Genomic DNA, 21,452 nt, shown 5'->3' with positions numbered 1-21,452 from the left:
ATGTTGATTACAAATTGATTCTAATGATATTCTTTTGAACATTCAGTTAAAAGAAATTAAAATTATAATACTAGTGATAACTCCTATAACAGAAAATAAAAACAGCAAACCAACTTCCGCAAATCGTTATTGGACGACGGCGGTGGATATACGAGTAGTACGCGGACAATGCGAAAAATTTGAATCTGTTTAATATTAAAAAATGAAAGCACTGAACAATCCTTCGTGTAGAGTTTATTGTATCAAAATTAAAAACCGGAAACTTGCGTGAGATTACAACAATGCATGATATTAACCTTCGTGTTGAGCTTATGAAATATTCTTAAATGAAATTCTTTATTTAAATACATATACCTCAATATATTCTTTTATATAATAAAACAAGCGTATAGTCCATCTGCTGGCAAGGCGATTACCGTAACCCATCTCCTTCTTCTTAAAGTGCCATCTTCTCACGTAGTTCAGCGATCATTATGGCAACTTGTAGCCTTGATACCGCGGCCCTGAATACGAACGGGTGCTTTTCTCAAACCATTGGCGTAGAGTTTTTAGCCAGATGTTCTTCTATGACCCACACTGCGCTTGCCTTGGATCTTGCCCTGGATAATAAGTCGAAGCAGCTGGTATTTTGAATTACCGTAGCCTATAGACACCTGCAACACTAGAAGCATCGCAAGCGCATGCCGACCCTACCCCTGACTCACACCAATAGCTCTGGCCACCGTACTCACCACAGCACACATCATTGCTTTAGTTATAATCTTCTGTGAGGTTGAGGTACTATCTTTTTTGCTAGCAATTTTTATCACAATTTCATAAACTTTACACATTTATAACATTATTAGAGTTATGAAAAGTAATAATGGAGAGTTGAATTTGTATTATTTTGAGTCACATTACTTTGCTGGATACAAACAAGTATAACACTTAACAAAGTCAAATATGAATAAAAAGAAAGCAGATAATGTTACATGTTTAGTACATCGTTTTTTCAAGTAAATTCCAGAAAGGCACTGTTGTTCCTCTAGTATAATTTTTAAAAACTAACAATCTTTAAACTACATAATCATGTCCTATTTTAACTAACTTGTAATATTTCCAGTATTATATATACGCTTGTTATGTATACGCTTTGGCCTTTAATATCCCATTGCTGGGTTTAGGCCTCTTTTCCCGTGTAGGAGAAGGATCAGAGCTTAATCCACCACACTGGTCCGAAACTGGTTGGCGGATATATTCCCTACTATGACTAATGATCATTATCAGGCGTATTTGATAACAAACGGGACCGACTGCTTAACGTGCTCTCCGCGGCACGGTGAAAGACCCACAGGTGCATAAACATCCAGACCACGGCAAACATCTATATGGCTAATACAAATATTTGTCATGTACCGGGATCGAACCCACAACCTCCAGCGCAACAGCCACAAACCAGTGCTGTGACAATTGCGCCAACGCGTGGTCTTAAATATACTCCAAATTAACTAAAAATTGTTACAGCCTTAATTTATCTTAGCCATAACATATTCTCCCTCGTTAAGGCTGAATCTTCTTTCTATGTATAAATATTTTTAGATCGGTTATTTGCTTTTGTGTTATTGTATAGTTATTCCAAAATATTCACAAAAAAAATAACTCAAACAAGTAAAAAATTTGCTGCAATTTTTTAACAAAAGCAAATCAAATAGAACTTCATAAAAAAGAATAAAAATATTTTGAATAAAACCGAACAGAAAAAATACGCAACAGTGGCTTTTTTATCATGTTCCTTGAAATATTGTTATTCAATATAACATTTTTACACACAAACACTCAAATAAAAAAAATCTATACGCGGCCTTAACTGTGGATGCTAAATCAGCGGAGTTTACGTTTTGTGAAATTCGAAATGGTACCATAAATATTCGCTACAGACATTTATAAATAGATTCGTACATACGTATAACAATAAAATATGCGCATTTGATAATCTAATATTAACATATATTTTATGTGATAAATATAATAATTACATGTAGGTACGTCAAAAGCTCCGATCTCGTGTAGTGGTGCGTGAAAACGCCTAATCACGCGCGGTCGTAAATACGATTCCAGCTCGGTAAGGATGTTTTTATGTGTACAAATATTTGTTTCCGGTTTGGATTTTGGTCCTTGTTGGTCTTCCAACCGGGTGCTGGACAGCACGCAAAGCTGTTGCTCTCGAATTTTATCATAGAAACCCGATAGCGATACTCTTAGTAGTTAATACATATATAGTCACCAACCCATTGTAGGTCATCGTCATAATAATTTACTTCAACGTTGTAGTAATAAATTTCGAGGAGCTTTGTTTCAAATCGTCTATTAAGGACTATTAAATACTAGCCTAAATTTTTTTAAAGATCATGCCATCCACGCTCATAATTGATTATGCTGTCTTCAAGAATAAAGACATAGGAGAGCACCTGAGGCCTGAGAACGGAAATGGTTGCATATCAAATCACATAAACATTCTAACCAACTATTTGATTACTTTTCCCTCATTTCTATTTATTTCGTTTTAAGTGTTTCTAAGCGTTTTTTTTTTCACAGCAAAACCTTATTTTAAATTTGTATATACCTACTAAACTATGAAATTTTCAAACGAAATATACCCGTCAGCAGTCAAGACATTAGTGTTTATAAGGGAGTATGAGAATAAACCCCGAAGAAGAAGATCCTCGCCTCCAGGAAAATCTAATACAATTTAATCGTTAACTCATAAAGGATACCTCCATTTGGGCGTCAGAAGATACGCAGAATACTATAAACAATTACAGTTACACTTAATTCTTATCATGAATACAAACAATACGGACGGCAGCCGTAAACTAAACAATTACAGTTCTAACAGTTACCGATCCTCTTCAAAACTTTCGACCTTCTTGTCATTTAATAAATAAATTGCAGAACTATTAAGTGATAGTTTGTTATTTATTACCGTAGTTAAGGATAGTTACCAAGTTACGACGCATATATTTTTTCTTCTGCAAGAGATAGATATAAACTAATAACAAGATCTAAAGTACTTAAACACGTTACACCAACGCTATAAGAATTTCCTATTCTGGTGACCTGTTTTATTTTACCATGCCTATCAGCTGTGTGTCTAAATTTCTATGTCTATCTGTGAAGTGATTTGCTTCTACAATACCAAATTCCCATACAAGCGATAAGGCCGCCTTTGCATACATTTCTTGTTTTTGTATCTAATCGTTCTAAAATGTATCTTCTTTTTTGTGTGCAATAAAGCTTACTAATTAAATAAATTCCGTTATTGAGTACTTTTAACACATATAATATAAAGAGACAAGTTCTTGGTCGCTACTCATTCATACCTACAGAATTCTACAAAAAGGTATTTGCCCATTGAACTTATGATCTTACCATTACAACAACAAGTACACTAAAAAACTTTTTTCTTAATTTATACGTAGTGAATAATTTCATTAGTGTACATAAAAAAACATAGTATATATGCTTAAGGCGCTATATAAAATTTTATTTGAAAGTTAATCTTTATTTAGACAATACTAAAACATTTGATCAGTTTAGTTAATTAGATACGTGAAACAACTTTCCGACAGTTTAACAATCTTTGAGAACGTTTTCTCCAAACCGTATTCGAGAGATGTAATGAACCTAACGTCTGTCAGAGAAGCGAGATACCGCGCTACATCATTAATTTCTTCCTAATGTCTAAAACTAGAAGAACTCCGTTACAGGCACATTTTATTTTCACAGGCATGGCTGAAAAGTACATCAATGCTCTATACATTTAAATAAAATTAGTTTGTCTGTTTGTGATATTAAATTTCGAAAAGAAGTAACTTTATTTATTAGTAGCTGTGCCACCGACTTCGTCCGCGTAAAATTTATAAAAAGTTATTGTTCAGCTAGCACGTAATAAAATAAATAAATTTCTAAAATAAAGTAGCCTAAGTTACTACTTATTACATCAGCTATCTGGCAGTGAAAGTCCCGTCAAAATCGCTTTAGGCTTTTCAGAGACTAGCTGAAACAAACAGACAGACAGACAGATAAAAATTATAAAAAATATTATTGTGATATATATACCGTAGATAATTATGAATTTTGTAAAAAGCGGATATTTTCTTATTACAAATAGACACTCCAATTTTATTTATTTGTATAGATAAAGAGCAAAATTATCATAATAATATTTTAATATACATATAATCTTACGCTAAATTGAATTCTTGTCATACAGCTTACTTTAAACGATTTATCTTATACTTTTATAGTAACACTAGCTGATCCAGCAAACATTGTTTTGCCATATATATTATTAACCCCTTAATTCCCCACCCCTTGTAGCTTAAGGGTATGAAAAATAGATGTTGGACGATTCTCAAACTTACCCGATATGCACACAAAATTTCATAAAAATCGGTTCAGCCGTTTCGAAAAAATATGGTAACTAACATTGTGACACGAGAATTTTATATATAAGATAAGCTGTTTAATATTTAAAATGAAATCGAAAATGAGTAACTATATATTATGAGCTAAAAATATAAAACACTTGTACATACTTCTAAGGAAAATGGTTCTTTGTTTTAATACAATTTCTTATACGTAAAATGATCTCTTAAGGATTATGAAGACTACTTATCTTTTAAGAACAAGCAACGAAATAATTCACTACATTTTCATTATTATTTCATTTTCATTATTATTTCATAAAGTAAAATAACTAAATACCAATTTCATTTTTATTTTACTAAATGTGAATATTTAGTTCCATCAGAATTAATTAATAACAAGAGAAACTTAAAGAGAGTTTATTTTTCTAGAAACTACTAAATATTAAAAATTTGTAAAAATAAAAAGATCACAGGACAATGCGATAAACGGCTATCGCAAAGATTAAATTAACTCGCCCGCTAAGAAATGAACTTTGTTCAGTACTTTAATTTACATATTTAAATCCACAAAGATTTATTTAAATGCAATTACTTATGAAATACTATGATATATTGTACAAAAAATAATAAAGAAATAAGCTTCTAAAAATAAAAGTCAAAGTAAGTTTTTTTATATAAATATAACAGTATATTTCAAATGCTTTTGTATTTTTGTATGTATTAAATATTTTCCTTAGTGTCACCTCCATAGCCACACTATGTTGCTATTTGTATAAAAATGCTATATATTTAATACACTTTCCTTCAAACATTTTATTTGGCATCGTAGCACGTACGAAACACGGCAATCGTTGTAGCTACTGCGGTTCCGATGCGGTACCAACGAAAAATTTATGCACCACTGGGCGTGCAAGGATAGCCTCTACCAAGGACCTTCAAATTATTTCATACTGAAGTGCTTTATTCGATGTAGCTTGCGCTCCACTGCCAACAGATTTCGCTACCTTCTAAAAACCGCCCATACTCATGCACCTTTCTAAAGCGAATAGCTGCGCATACTCACAACTTATGAAGTATTATTAGTAGGTTTAAAGCCCTTAGGGGGCTAGCCCCTCTTAAATATTAATTTCTCCGAGAATTTTAAATTAAAGCATTAGGCTCAGCGTCTCAGTTGAATCAAATATTAACATTGCTATCCAAGCGAAGTTGGTCGAGTCTAAAGACATTGAATTTTTAATAGTTATTCTCTTTTGCGACGAGCAATTACTGTAATGAGGTAGCAAGTTTTAGCTCGCCTCTGAGAGTGCTTCAAATTAGACTTTAATTCACTATCAGATTTTCTTACAAATATTTTTTGGAACGTAAATTATCGATAAGGGACAACTTTGGTTAAAGATTTAATTTCTTTCAGCCTTAGGGTAACGATAAGCAAATAAAAGTATTTAATTGTCCATTAAATAAATAATAAAATATTACACATATAACATCGTCAGTTATTGAAATAAAACAAAATTCACAAAAATAATGAATTAAATTTAAAAACTTTTTTTAGGAATGACAAATGAGAGAGATTTAAGATATAAAAGAAAATGTCTTTCATAAGTAGAGAGACTTCATTAAAACTGGTTCTCAAGATAGAAAAATGTATAGTGTTTGTTTATTTATTTATTATTGTTTATTTAACATATTATTGCACATTTGAAATTACATAAAAAATTATACAAACACATAAGGAAGTTTCGTATTCAACATAGATGATAAATCAAGGCAGGATTTTTTTTAATTTTTCTTTTAACAAAAATAACTACTTACATATACTGTATGAAAGTTAAAATATATATATATATATATGTATTACTTAAGTTTTTCTATAATATAAACCTTTATTTGGTTAAATTATTAATAGAAAACGCCATCACTCATTCGTTTAATAGACATCACGTTATAAATTAATATTTGAATTATGTAAGCTTTGATTAAAATATAAAATATGAACGAAAATTACAACGTTATAATTAAAATCACCTCGACAGCGGTCTCGCGACTCATTTGTCTCCGTTATAAATTGTTTTTCTCCGGTTTTACCCGTTTCACGTAATTTGTTCATGTGATAGGTATATCACTTGTCGCTAGTATGTGGATTAGACGCTTTGGGTGTATATGTATATTTATTATTAAACCAAGCCTCCTGTCACGAGTAATCCTCATATAATAAAAACACCCAAATTACGTTGCATTCTTACAAAATGTCTGTATATGTACTCGTATATACTTTATATTTTAATCGAAATTTACTTAAAGACTAAATTTCAATGAAAAAATACTTATTTTGTTTTAAAATACGAAGGTATTTTTTATCCTCTCAAAGTAAATACAAAAATTCTTATTATATCCATTGTGAGATAATGAAATTAAAACATGATATGTAAATATCCGAAGCGGGCTTTTGTTAAAAGAGAAAGGTAACGAAAAGCAAACACGCGTATGATAAAATAACAACATCCGCAAAACCAATTCAAAATTTTTCTCTTTGTATCTCACCGAGAACGTACATTGTATTTTCCGATTTATTAGAAACAAGAAAATAAACAAATATCCGTTTACCCTTTCGATCAACGAGTCGACGTATATAGAGCGAATGTGCCGGACATACCGCAAAAACATTCACTTTAGTACCGCGCTTTTAAAGTTTTTTAGCATTTTTGTTTTTTTGGTTAAGCAGAAAGATAGAAACATAATGGATTATACAAATACAAACTTATTGTATTTTATAATTACGTATATACATGTACTGCTGTAGTGTAACCTTAAAAATGTATCATCATATAAATACAATCAAAATTTATTTTTTCTTAAGCTTAACCAATTTTATAAATAAATGAGGTGGTTTGTTTGAAATTGACAAATTTTGAAAGTACTGAACTAAATTTAATGATTTACTTACCATTAGAAAACTATTTCTCTTACTTTTATACTTTTCTGAAAGGCCGAGAAAGTTATCAAATAATATTACGCCACGACTCTGCTGTAAAAGACTGTTTGCCTAAATTTTAAAACAACAATTTCGACTATAATCTTCTTCAAATTAAAATAATAAAACTTTATAAAATAAATTTTAACATAACCTGAAACATTAAAAAATGTTCAAAATACCTTTTACTTGTAGTAATTTTAACACTACAATTACAAATACTTTATTTACTTACCTTAGTTCTTACCCATGGAAAAACGGGACGTGTTACTTTCATTGATTTATTTTTGTATCTATCTTTGTGAATTTATTTTAATTACATCGCATTGTATTAAATGATACACATATAACAGAAATAATAGCTTTTATTTTTTTTGCAGCCGAAATAGGCAGTTGCGAAGTACCGCTGGGCATGGAAAATGGCATGATATCAAATGAGTCCCTCGCTGCCAGTTCGAGCTACGACCAGAGTGTATCTCCGCTCAGCTCAAGGTAAAATTTTAGCCTTAATAAGCAAAGTTTTAATATTAAATTTTTTTTTGTACAATTATACGCCGCAATACATATTTTTATTATAATAAACAACGCCTTATGACCGACTTTGCATATTATATTTGTCAGTTTTTGCAAAACATTTTAAAAGAAAATACTAACAAAAAAATATATACCATTGTACTTTATTGTCATCCTAAACCAGACTGAAAACTAGTTATTTTAAAGTCACATAAACTATGCTAGGTATACCATTACAGATCTCACATTGTCTTTAGCGTTCCTTTTCTGCAGTTAGCGTTCGTTCTAAATGCTTATTTGAGTAAAAGCATCTTAAAAGAAACAAATGGAATGCAGTGAAAGAAAGCCCAGACACACTGTTGCGAATAGTGACACTAAAAAACTAAAATTCTGAGAAAAACATTTACTAAAATATTATTCTTATATATCACCAACTGAAATTAATTATAAAAATTAGATGTTTAAGTTGATCGGACACAAACACATCAAACAGAAATTAATAACGATAGTATACGATATATTTAAAACAAAAAAAAAATAAACTATATAAGAGTATAATTTATTTTTTAGTATAAATTAAAAAAAAATCCGCGTAAAAAGTTTTACAAATTAAAAAAGTTTTTACATAAACATTACAAAAAAATAATTAATGTTAGTTTAAATTGTAATTAGTAAATTTATCTAATTTGCCGAAAACAAAACGTAAATTTGTCATGTAATCGATATCGGGACTTAAATTGCCATTGTCTGTCTACAAAGCGCTATAATACAGCGGAGTTGTTACAATAACTGTGAATCCGGCGACCACAAAACGCTTATACTTAGCTCAAACAATTAACAGAGGGTTTCATATACGAGTCATAAGCCGCACATAAGCTCGGACGAGACAATAGAATGAAAACTCACACTCGTTAGGGAAATTCGGTAACAGAAAATTAATTATTCCTATGATTTCAAGCGAAATAATTCTTGAATGTTGAAAGGTTACAAGATATATGTAGGATTGAATGAACCAGTACTATCGCTAAAGTCAGTTCGGAGAGGGTCAAAAGGCATTCAGTAGACGCTATTATAACATTCAGAACGCTTTGTTCTTGTTGTACCTTTAATGAGATTGCAGTGAAGATATTCAAATTAAACGTCAGTAACTGACAGTCTCACCTGAACCCTTTCTCTTGATGTATCAAACACTGACTGCCTAAGAGCTAATTATTAGGATTACTACTTATTATTCTATTAAAGGTTTTAAGTGAGTCTGAGCTCATTCTCAACAAGCTCTTTCATCAACGATAATTGAAGTTATATACTTAAACATACTCTCTATAAACACATAGTGCATATATTTTACCACTGATATATTTCTTTTGTTAACCAATTTCAAATATTTTATCAAGACATATTTGCTTATAATTATTCATAATATGATCACTTGAATTGTAATCATCGTAAGAGTTCTGTACTTAGTTTCTTGTACATAGTATCGATAGTAACAATAATTTAAAAAATTAAATTAATTTTTTACTTTTTATTTATTACTGGACTGGTTTCTCAATTTCGTATTCTCAGCAAATCCATTTATTTGATACCCATAATATAGAAAAGATTAAAAAACTTAGCCCGCCATATTGAAAAGTCCGCCATATTGGATTTAGAGTGACGTCACTTCATGCTTCGAGCTATTCTCAGCAAGCCCTTTCAATTGATATACATATTGTAGGAGTTCATTAAAACTAACTACTCCGCCATCTTGGGTGTGGACGTCATGTTGAATTTAGAATGACGTCACCTGACTACACCAATTAAACGTTTATGCAAAAGTTCAGCTCAGACGGTTAATTTTTATATGCTTAAAAACTGACTAACAAGATTCTACCTACTCTAACATACATACTTATATACTTACATATATTGCAAATAAATAAAGGGTTTTAAAATACAAAATTTTCTCAATTTTTTGTAACAGAATAAGGACAGAGATACGCGGTGGCGCATGGTGTCCTAACGGGTTGATCTCGACACGCAGTCGTCAATATTTAGAAATAGACCTACATGACGAATACCTGATCACTGCTACTGAGTCTCAAGGCAGGTTCGCTAACTCTATCGGAGTGGAATTTGTGGAAAGTTACGCCGTTGAATACTGGAGGAACGCACTTCGCCGCTGGGTTAAATATAAGGACTTCAATGGTAGCCGAGTAAGTTTTTCTTTAGTTTTCTCAAATATTACTTTTTTTTGTATGCATATCTTAACTAATGAGTACGGTTCAAAATTAAGCTTTATGTATGAAAGTTTTGTGATGTCATTTTATTTTTATTGTCATATGCATTTTATGTATAAATGTACCGTACAGTACATACATGTACATAATGTGCATAGTACATAAATATTCTACAGCGGATTTTAGGTACATTATTTAATAATTTATATACAAATTCCTTTCTTCGAATTAATTAACTCTTATCTTCACAGCAATTACCCGGAAATGTCAACACATACACAGCAAGGAAGACAACTTTAGAGGCCCCGTTCGTTGCGTCTAAAGTACGGTTCTATCCATATGCTTCGCACCCTAGGACTGCCTGCATGAGAGTTGAAATATACGGCTGCCGCTGGAAACGTAGGTACAACAAGCGTAAGATTTAAATTGCTGGCGTTGTCCTGGGACCTGATGCAATGCGATTTGCGCTTTGCGACAGTTAATATTAAAAATTTTGTGCTGAACTTTATTTTCGATATTAATTACGAGCTTAGCGATCGACCCCGCCTTGGCGGAGTATTCATTGAAAAATTGTTTCCACAGAGGCACTTGTTTCCTACTCCGCTCCGCAAGGTGGAGATATGCAATCGATGACAGGCGGCGCTCGGTTTGAAGATCTTTCATATGACGGTGTTATGCGTAACGGTAGGATGATTGACGGGCTCGGCCAGATAACTGACTCGTACACTGGGCCGAACGACTTCGAATTGCCTGATCCATTAGATACTCAAGGTATTATTATGTTCACATATATAATAATGTTTACATTCCAAACGACGTCAATAAAGTTAACGTTCGAAATATTTCCAGGCACTAGATGGGTTGGTTGGAATAAATCTATGTTACTGGAAGACGAAGTTAATATAACGTTTAACTTCAGCAATTACAGATTATTTCACCACATGGATATACACACAAATAACATGTTCACTAAAGACGTTCAGGTATTATACAGTAAAATACAATATATACAATAAAAATTATACTTTGATCTCATTTTCATAGCAAATATTTTCTAATAGCTTTTCAAAGAAGCAGAAGTTTACTTCTCTCTCGAAGGAGAACGTTGGCAAGAGGACTATATTTCTAATGAGCCCAAACAAGACAAAGTATCAGAACACGCGCGTATTGTTCACATCGATCTTGAGAATCGCACCGCAAAAAATATCATGCTCAAACTGAAGTTTCAACATGAATGGATACTACTCAGCGAAGTTACTTTTAGTTCTGGTAAGTATTACATTAAAATAACAAAATTTCATTATAGCATTAATATAAATATCTTTATGTGCTGTGTGGCTACGGCACTAAAGAATTTAGCCACCCCCTCTCTTCCCGTGGGTGTCGTAAGAGGCGACTAAGGGATAACAAGGTTCCACAACCACCTTGGAACTCAAGAAGCCGACCGATGGCGGGATAACCATCCAACTGCTGGCTTTGAAATACTCAGGCCGAAGACGGGCAGCAGCGTCTTCGGTGCGACAAAGCCAGTACTGCGGTCACCAACCCGCCTGCCCAGCATGGTGACTATGGGCAAAACACATGAGTTCACGTTTTATTTTGGCGTAAACTTGTGGAGGCCTATGTCCAGCAGTGGACTGTATAGGCTGTAATGATAAATATCTTTATATATTTTTATATGCTTGAAAACAAAAGTGTTCGAGCAATGCGTTCTGCCTGTGTTAACATACGGAGCCGAGACGTGGACATTGACGAAGGGACTGGTCCACAAGTTTAAAGTCACTCAGCGTGCAATAGAACGAGCTATGCTTGGGGTCTCTCTCAAAGATAGGATTAGAAATGAGACTATCCGCGAGAGAACGAAAGTGAAAAACATACCTCGCAGAATTAGCAAGTTGAAGTAGCAGTGGGCTGGTCACCTGTGTCGCAGGCCCGATGGCCGTATGTGTCCTGGAGTGAAGACAGCGTCTTGGCAAACGCAGTGTAGGACGTCTTCCGGTCCACTGGATCGACGATCTACGTAAGATTGCCGGTGTAGGCTGGATGAGGATTGCAGAAAATCGGGATGTCTGGTGCGAACTTGGGGAGGCCTATGTCCAGCAGTAGACTGCAATAGGCTGACCTAACTGATAAATATCTTTAACATCCACGTAATAACATATCTTTATCATAACTACGGTCGACTGTTCTTTAGAAACTTTAACTTATTTTACTTTAACTTTAACTAGAACTTTTAACTTTAAGCCTATGCTTCTCGCATAAGTAACAGCCGATTGATATATCTGTTTTATTGATAAATTCATACTCATCGAAAATCGAACCCACAACTCTTTCAACAGAAAGCACAATCATAGTACATACACAGATGACAAATATAAAAAACTATGTTTGCAATAAATTTCTTAAACTGTACCCATTTTAAATTATTCCCAATTTCCTTGCAACTTAATAAGACTAAACGCGTACGCTTACCTTTCTTGACATTTGTAGTTATAATTGTGTTTGCAAGCAAACGAAAAAAAAATGACTTCAATTATATCGAAAAGTAATACAACGTAGGTAGACGAAAAAATAGTCAAGTAAATACGCATTATCAAAGATTACTTACTCTAAAAGTTGTAATCAGATCTCGATGAAATTTAAATGTGACCACATGATAAATATCGCCTTTCGATTAAATTAAAAATCATTTAAATCGGTACACCCAGTAAAAAGTTATGCGGATTTTCGAGAGTTTCCCTCGATTACTCTAGGATCCTACCATCAGATCCCGGTTTCCATATTGAATTATCAAAATCGGTTCATAAACGACGGGTGTATCCCCGAACATCCATAAAAAAATATATATTTATATATACGGTCGAATTGAGCAACCTCCTCCTTTTTTTGAAGTCGGTTAACAAATAGGAAATGTTTATCAAAAGCATTTTTTTTTGCCCGTCTTAAAGGTCGCCATTTGCTAAGATCGTTTAATTTGAAGGTGTTTTTTATTTCTGTAAAAACAATAAATATTTTTCATTTATCAGATTTAACGAAGATGAAATTTTGTTAAAAAAAAAACATAAAAATCTATAGTTGTTGACTGATTCACTCATTGTAGTATTTAGAGTTTTTTATAGAACATAGATAGATAGTCATACACATTACTTTCTCCGACATTTTCTCTACTAAGACTAACAGTCGTAAACAGATGTTTACGATATCAACCGAGACAGTGGACATGCTCTTCACTATTTGATAATCTGGTGAAAAATGTATTTTTTTTTTCGTGTCGGGGTGAAATGTATGATTTCTTTAGGTACTGTTACTTTTGTACCACAGTGTCAGAATGGTTGACTATGACAAACTTCTTATATTAAAAAGTAGTGTTAAGTGTTAGGTATAAAAATATATTTTATCTTGATCTTAAGTCGCTTCTTTAGTGATTTTCATCTATTTAGTCTCTTCAGATTTCTTTAGATAGTGTAAAGTTAACATCAAGGGAGGACTATCAAAAGTACTTCTCACGGTTTTTTTCTTTCGGCAAGTTTTTGAACAAAATGGTACATGTATGTTATAATTAATCTAAATAAGTTTTGTATAATCTTATCTTGAATTTCTGTTGTACTTTACAAAGAAACTTTTTCTCAGTCCTAATTTATAAAATCATTGAGCTATTGACTCATCGCGAAAACTTAAAAACCGTTGGACGCATAAAGATGAGATTTGGCAGGGAAGTAGTTTTAGTTATATATTTTATTATTATTTAAGTATATAATTAAAAATATATTCAGTTCATCAATTGTGACATTTAAGTTACCTTTTTATGGTTCAGTTCAGCCTAATACAGTCCACTGCTGGACATAGGCCTCCACAAGTTCGCACAACAATGGAGTGGACTCATATGTTTTATGGTTGGTTTACCTTATATCTCACAGCTCTATGAATACAACACGCAAAGTGATCCATAAATGTGGTAGACAAAGAAAACCTAAATAGTTGTAATATACACTATTTTAGCCCCTCTTTGTATATAATATCAATTTCTACACCGGCAAATCCTAAATATGTTAATCTTACCAGTTACAAACTTTGTACTATTACAAAGACGAAATAAAATGAAGCTTTGATTAGCTTATTATTGAGTCATCGGTTGTGCCACAGATCCGTTTACTATGCAAATGCCTTGTAGAAATCGCATTTAATTGTAATATTCATCGTAGTTTTTACAAAAAAGGGTATAAAAACATTTAATTATTTCAGTGCGACGCTTGAAAAATTTTAGGTATTTTTTATTAAACGTTCGCTTCGAGGTTTCGTTGTTCGTAATTGATTTTAAATCACAAAAGTTCAATTTCGAATCAGCGAGATTCACATCACTTTCATGTTAATCAATTTTGGTAAAACTTTGATTCATTAAAAGTGATAAACATGAAAGTGAATCGAATCGATCTGATTCATAATTGATATTCCAAAAAATAAAATTTTGATTCATTAAAAGTGATGAACGTGAAAGTGATGCGAGTCGCTCGAATTCATAACAGAACTTTTGTGATTTAAAGTCAATAACAAGTAAAAGTTTTCAACAATCCACTTGTATCCATTTTTATCGAGTTATAATTATTTACGTATCATTTATTTGTTCTCTTTTATTTGCAACAAAGAGTAAATAATTTATTTGCGTGGTATTTATTATTTTGCAATAGAATACAAAGGAAGTGAAACACCTGAATTACACTATAATACAATTAAAATACGATTCAAATCAATATTAACGTATCTAAATTTGCTCCAAATTTAATATGGTTTGAATGTAGCAGAATTTTAGTTAGCCTTTGAAAGAACATTGGAAAAATTTCGATCGTTCTTAAGGAAAATTTTAAATATAATAATTATTATTTCGCTTATGACAATCACAACAACTGACATACAAATTCTTGCGGAAATTCTACTAAAGATAAACATTAAGATCACAAGTATATTGAAAGTACAGTATCAGGTTCAATTAAATTTAAACTTATAATTTGCAGAAAATATTACATTTAAGCTTTGTTATGTATTTTTCTGTTTTGCTTAATGCTTTAATTGTAGAAGGCATATTGTTTACAAACATAGTAAAAAGAATCAAATCAAAAAATAAATAAATGAACACTTCACCCTCAACGGACCCCAGTAGGATTTTCTCCTGTGTTGTTTGTTGTACGCACAAACGCCCAGACCACGACAAATATCTGTATGGCTACACAAATGTCTGTCATGAGCAGGGATCGAACCCGCGCGACCGCCAGCGCAACAACCACTGCTGTGACCGCTGCACTAACGCGTCGTCTAAATTTCCTGAATATATTTATGTAGATATTGACGTATTAAAAAGTACTAGTAAGTATTTGTTTCTAATAATATTTAATTTGTAACAAGAAAGAAACTATCAGAAAATAACTACTATTTGTTTCGACATATAACATTAACCTAGTGACATACAAGAGTCTGTGTACAATTAGAAATTAGAAGAGTATCAAGTGACTCTTGGCATCTAGTCAGAACAAAACTGGCACCACGCCATACCCCTCACCTCTCTTTAGGCTTAGCTCTAGTTATATTAGTTTGACACATAAACTAGCGAGCTTGCCTTACTAACTCCGCTATATATGGGCTGCAAGCAATTTATAACAATTAGTAAATTCGTGCTTGTTTTTCTAGCACAATGTGTTTTCAAAATTTATTAATTAGTATAAACATTTTAATCGAATAAATTATTTCATGAAATAAGCATATTTTTCATTGTTATGAAATATAAAAACTTGTAAGATTGTGTCCCACGGACAAATTAAATATGTTCAATGGGAGCATTTTAACAGAACAAGCGCACTATATCAATGAAATATGAACAATGACATCAAAATAATGAATTTCTTTCTTTACCTTAATACAATTATAGCTAAGAATAGTAGTAGTCAAATTACTAAAGTAAAACGGCTTTACCAAGAATTTGGGAAAAAAACATCATAATTCAAATAATCACCCGTCGTTCCGGCTACTGGCTGAGCACGAAACCCTACCGTACCCAACTTAGCTCCTGCTCCTTTGTGAAACAACAATTAGCTCTGCGCTCGACACCTATTCATTTCCCGGCTTTGTCTTGCCTAAGGCAGATTGTTTGCCTTCATTCAATAGGCTGAGTTATAAGTCTCTTAACGTTAATCTAAAAACACCTATCTAAACTACCTTTAATTCGTCGCTTAGAGACTGAAAATAGATTAAAATCTTAAGGTATTTCAAAGATCACGATTTTAAAATATATATTATTCCATGAATATACAGTCTTGTCCTAAATATATTGTTACAAAAGGAATAACGTTTTTTTCTTTTGCACGTATTTATTACTATAGTGTAGTAATACATTAATACAAAACCATCAAAAATCTATCAAGCTTATTCAAAGTGGTCTCTATTGGCTGCAATACAGTCCTTTAAACGTTGAGGCTAGTTATCAATAGAAGCATGCACTGTTTCCATGAGAAAATTCTTCACTGTCAATCGTTTGGATTGTTTTCGGGAGTCCAAATTACCATAGCATATGCATATAGCCATACTCTCTAAAACTAACCACAAATCATAATCATCAAAAATTATACGCCAAGCTGCAGCGGATTAGCGTAATGAATTAAGTGTTCTCCTTTTACCACAGTGAGACATTACAGGCTAAATCAACCGAACCAACGCTTACATATGAGAAGTAGTAAAAAAAATATTCTTCTTTTCAGTTCCAACGGTAATAAATTCCTCCGCTGAATTCTTAGAAGAGTACTACCGTTCAGATAATTCACCTTCCTCTCGAAGAAAAAGAAACTCGTCCCTTAAAATATCGATAGGCCTTACTTGCGGCGGTGTGGTCGGTGGAGCAATATTGATAGCGGTCATTGCAGTACTGCTCACGAAGAAAACTAGAAGGCCGATCGCAAACTTGTTGAAGAAACCTTTTTGTCCGGCTCTTAGAAACTCTAATGCAAGGAACAATCGAAGAGCTCCAAGACTAGCTTTAGCCCTCGCAAATTGTCCTCCTATACACATGCTACGGTACGTATTTTGTATAAGACCTATAAAAGGAATACGAATCATATCATACCATATTGTGGTATCAGCTTTTGTATAAAGTCAAGTATACAGGTTCTTTTACTAAAAATATTAAAATTGCCGATAGCTAATATTACATAAATTATTTTGGCAGACTCCATTTTACCATTTTCTTTAAACAAGCATAAAACACATTCGTTTACAAAGCAAAAGATTTGAACGTGACGATAAACATATTCTAAATAAAATTTAAAGTGTTAAATTTTGTTGAAATTTACGTATTACTCTGTATGTGTATTTGAATTGTGCCACTGCAAAAGCGCGAAATTTGTAATAAATCTTGTAAATATAAGGTTTTAATGTAATGCATATATTTCACTGTAGTCCAGCGGTTGTTGACGAAGATTATAGAGAACCCTACAATATATGGAGAGAGACCTTAGGGCGTCGAGAAAAACGAGAAATCCACGACCAGAACGAGTACAACGGTAAGTTTACATCTTGTTAGCATTTTTATCTGAACGGTTACAAAAAAAAAAAAATATTTTAGCAAAGTATATATGTATATATATATATATATATATATATTCTTTTTCTGAAAAAAGACTAAATTACGAACAACTTTTATTAAATTGGATGAGTACGGTATTGGAATAACGATATGGAAGAAATTATCAATTTATAAAACGATTTTGGCAAAAAAGTTAAAGAACATTTTTCTTTTTCTAAACAACTTTTCGTTTTCTTTATGCGACATAACACATTCCTTTACAATACAATTTAAAATTTGATATCATTATAAATAACAATGTAAATCACGTCGACATTAGAAGGTAGGTTCAAATAAAACTGTCATTCGATTACTATTTTTTTATTATATTCGTTTATTTTTTATGCATGTTTCGAATGATATTCTGTAGATGTATTCTCATCCAGTCATATAAGTAAGGGGTTTTGTCCAGTTCAAGAACGTTTATAGATTTTCTAATACTTCAGAAGTTTACACAATACAACCTACATACTACGAGTATAACACAATACACAATAGATACTTAAAGCCTTTTTTTAAAATCGCTTTATCAAACCTACTTATTATTAGCAATGGCTTTTATTAATTATTTTAACAAAACTGCGATTAAGTATACAGTATTAGTGTCTTTTACAGTTCACATTGCCAAAACATCGCAAATAACTGCACACAAGTTGGTATATGCAGCAAAAAAAAGCCTTACAAATACTTAAACATGAATAAATAATCAGAAACGTAATCTGAAAATACAACAAGGTAATTCAAAATAAAAAAAAAATCCCAAATCTTAAAAGCATTTATTTGTTAAATCAAAAAACTTTGCCAAATTAAATGCTAATATTGACTTAAAGCAAACAAATAACTTTGTTTGCGATGTAGATTAAATTTGATATTTAGGGTTCGTCACGTCTGTGAATGAATACCGTTGCGTTTTCTTCAATTTTGTCGTTTATATAAAATATGTGTGTTTTGAAAATTGTTGTATTAACGTATTAAATTTATGCTTAGAAGTAAAGAAGATTTAATACTTTTTAATTTTAACATGCTTAACATATACCCACTTTCATCTATTGTTAAGGTAGGAAAAGCAATTGCTGTACACGCTATGGTACCTAAAACAGCCGAATGGTAAACATACACTCGAGTGAGACTCAAACCCACAATCAGATAAAAAAGTAGAGTTAACTTCGCTAAGGATACAATTTCATTCAATTCAGTCAGGTCCATATTCGAACGGTCGATTTTCATTTTTATTATATTTTACATGATATCTGATCAATGACAATTTTAGAATTCACTTTCACCTATAAACATTACTAGAATTTTTTTTACGAGAAGACAAGGATTTTTTTCCTATAAAGAAGTAACTCTCCTTTGCGTAGTAACTTCCTGTCCGATATAAATGTTTTTAACTAAACACAGTGAACAAGCTAATTTATCTAAAACCCTATTAAATAATTAATATTAAAAGACTATATCCCATCCGAGTATCTAGCTTTTCTTTGCAGTTATTTTTAATTTACTTTTTTTCTAAAATTACTTCAATAACGAAAAAGATTTATCGCTTTATCTAATACACTTTATCACTGTGATTTGATATACGCAAAACAACTTATTATATTGATGTATTTAAATTCAAATCTACTATTTTCCTTCATATTATTATCTCTACATTTTCTTTGGGCTGGGTATCTCCCAGCTCTAGAGATCTCACGCACGACTCCACATTCGTCCCTTAGCTGCACTTGTTACTCTTTCAATAGCCCTTAAAACAGGATTGTGTCATTTCCTACTTACCTTTTGTACTTTAAATCTATGAACCGTACAACTATCGTGAGTTTTAATTTTTTTACGTAAAATTAGAACGATATCGATATGAAAAAAAATGTTCTGTTCTTTATTGTTTGGTATTCATATAAATTAATCAAGTTCTTATTAATTAGTCAGAACTTATTTTTAAAAAATGTTATTTAATTCATTGACAAAAATTTAATAAAATGTAATTTTTACCCGGGCAAATTGATTAAGTGATAACGAAGCGTATTTCTAAAATTATTAATACTATTAGTGACTAAAAGTAAAACTACTCATACTACAGTATAAATCATAGGATTTAATAGTTTACATTATGATTCTTTATAGACGATTACATTACTAATTTTTATTTATATCTAGAACAAAAGCCCGTACTTTAGATCCTTTTGAATCCCATCATCATCATTATTGGCCTTATCCGTCTATTGTAGACGATTTAGACAGTGTCAGAAAGACACTGTGTCACCTAGGACACTCTTCAGGAAAACGCAGAGTTGCCTAAGCTCTGCGCCACCCTCTCGACCTCACTGGCTAGGCCCACAGGAACGACGAGTCAATACGTGTGGAACCAGTTCGGCTGCAGGAGTCTTTCACATTTTAGAGCTATACCACAAATGCTTGACGGAGACTCCATGCCGGGCTTCAAATATAGTTTTCCTTCTCCAGGACCCTGATGATTTTGAGGCAGGTTTATCCCTCGGTCGCCTTTTACGACCCCCACGGGAAGAAATGTGGTGGTGCTATTCTACTCGGCCGACACCCACGGCATTATGAATCCCATAACACTATTGAAATCAGTAATCCAAGTAAAAATATACACGAGCGACTTACGTTGTAAACATAGAATACACAAAGCCTTTTGTGGCGCCTTTTCATCTCATAACGAAAGGATCAGCTGTCTCCCCTTTTCAATACAAATGCAACATAATCCCACTTATATTGGACACAAAGATATTTCAGGTTGCGCTCGTTACTGCGCCCGGACGTCCGCTCTCAAAGACAGATATTGTTCAGACGCCGTATTGAAAAGATGATGCGCCTTTAGTAAACGATAATGGGGTACAGCCTGTTTCATGCTTGAACACCATTATAAAACACTTTACTACAATTCTCTTACTAGACTCTTATTTATTTAATCTTTATAATAACAACATTGATTTTGTTTATTTAATTTTTCAACTGTAAGATTAAAACTTTGTTTTTTTTATTATCCTAATAGCCAATATTTCGTACGATATTTAAATCGAAATCCCACTATGCATTTTCAACGTTTTCGATGTCAACAGAGATTTGCGAGGACCCTGAGTTCCCGCGGCCCTACATGATGAAACGACCGGATCCGCATGAGAGCTTCTACGCGGCTACCGACATCATCCATCATGTGAGTTTTTATTTCAATTTTAATTCTTATAGTTTTATTTTAGGAAATCGTAAAATACTTATTTACTCTCTTTTTTGTGTAATACATATTTAGAAAAGAATATATTTTTATACGTGGTGTATTGAAAAACTTGCCCGCCTTGTTATTTTTCGTTCGGTCAACATATTTGCAGAGCCGCTTATCCAATATTGATGACACCCATGATTAACATTAATTTTGTAAGCACTCGCTGTAATAATTAAAACGACATCTAATCAAGTTTCCAAATTAGGATCAAATTATAATCCCTGTCACGCAAACGCTCAGAGGGCTGCACAATTTATGTATCACAATGTCAGCCGTATATAGCTAGATTATTGCCAAACCGTTCTTTTACTGTACTTACGTTACAGGAAGTGACTAATGTTGTAAATCGAGTAATCAATCATATTATGTTTATAAAGACAGATCTCATGTATGATGGTAATAGAGAAAGTTACGTAATAACACTGGAACATGCCTGCTATTACCGCATACCATAATAAACTATTTAATGATCAAGTAAAATGACAACGCAAGATAA

At 32.3% G+C, this 21,452-nt stretch overlaps 1 protein-coding gene across 1 annotated transcript in view; it reads left to right on the top strand.

Moving 5' to 3' along the window:
* Positions 1 to 473: 473 nt before the first annotated feature.
* The window catches only part of LOC123668771 (discoidin domain-containing receptor 2-like), a 58,898-nt gene continuing 37,919 nt past the window's right edge, over positions 474 to 21,452 (top strand). Inside the window, exons 1-11 of the mRNA XM_045602465.1 lie at positions 474 to 623; positions 2,385 to 2,469; positions 7,761 to 7,872; positions 9,857 to 10,088; positions 10,364 to 10,511; positions 10,695 to 10,883; positions 10,962 to 11,095; positions 11,174 to 11,381; positions 16,856 to 17,168; positions 17,550 to 17,653; positions 20,796 to 20,890. Of these exons, the coding sequence (XP_045458421.1) occupies positions 474 to 623; positions 2,385 to 2,469; positions 7,761 to 7,872; positions 9,857 to 10,088; positions 10,364 to 10,511; positions 10,695 to 10,883; positions 10,962 to 11,095; positions 11,174 to 11,381; positions 16,856 to 17,168; positions 17,550 to 17,653; positions 20,796 to 20,890 (1,770 nt within the window). The remainder of the gene's footprint in view (positions 624 to 2,384; positions 2,470 to 7,760; positions 7,873 to 9,856; positions 10,089 to 10,363; positions 10,512 to 10,694; positions 10,884 to 10,961; positions 11,096 to 11,173; positions 11,382 to 16,855; positions 17,169 to 17,549; positions 17,654 to 20,795; positions 20,891 to 21,452) is intronic.

Source organism: Melitaea cinxia, chromosome Z (genome assembly GCF_905220565.1).
Source record: "Melitaea cinxia chromosome Z, ilMelCinx1.1, whole genome shotgun sequence".
Lineage (NCBI taxonomy): Eukaryota > Metazoa > Arthropoda > Insecta > Lepidoptera > Nymphalidae > Melitaea > Melitaea cinxia.
This window is presented reverse-complemented; position numbering and strand designations above follow the sequence as displayed.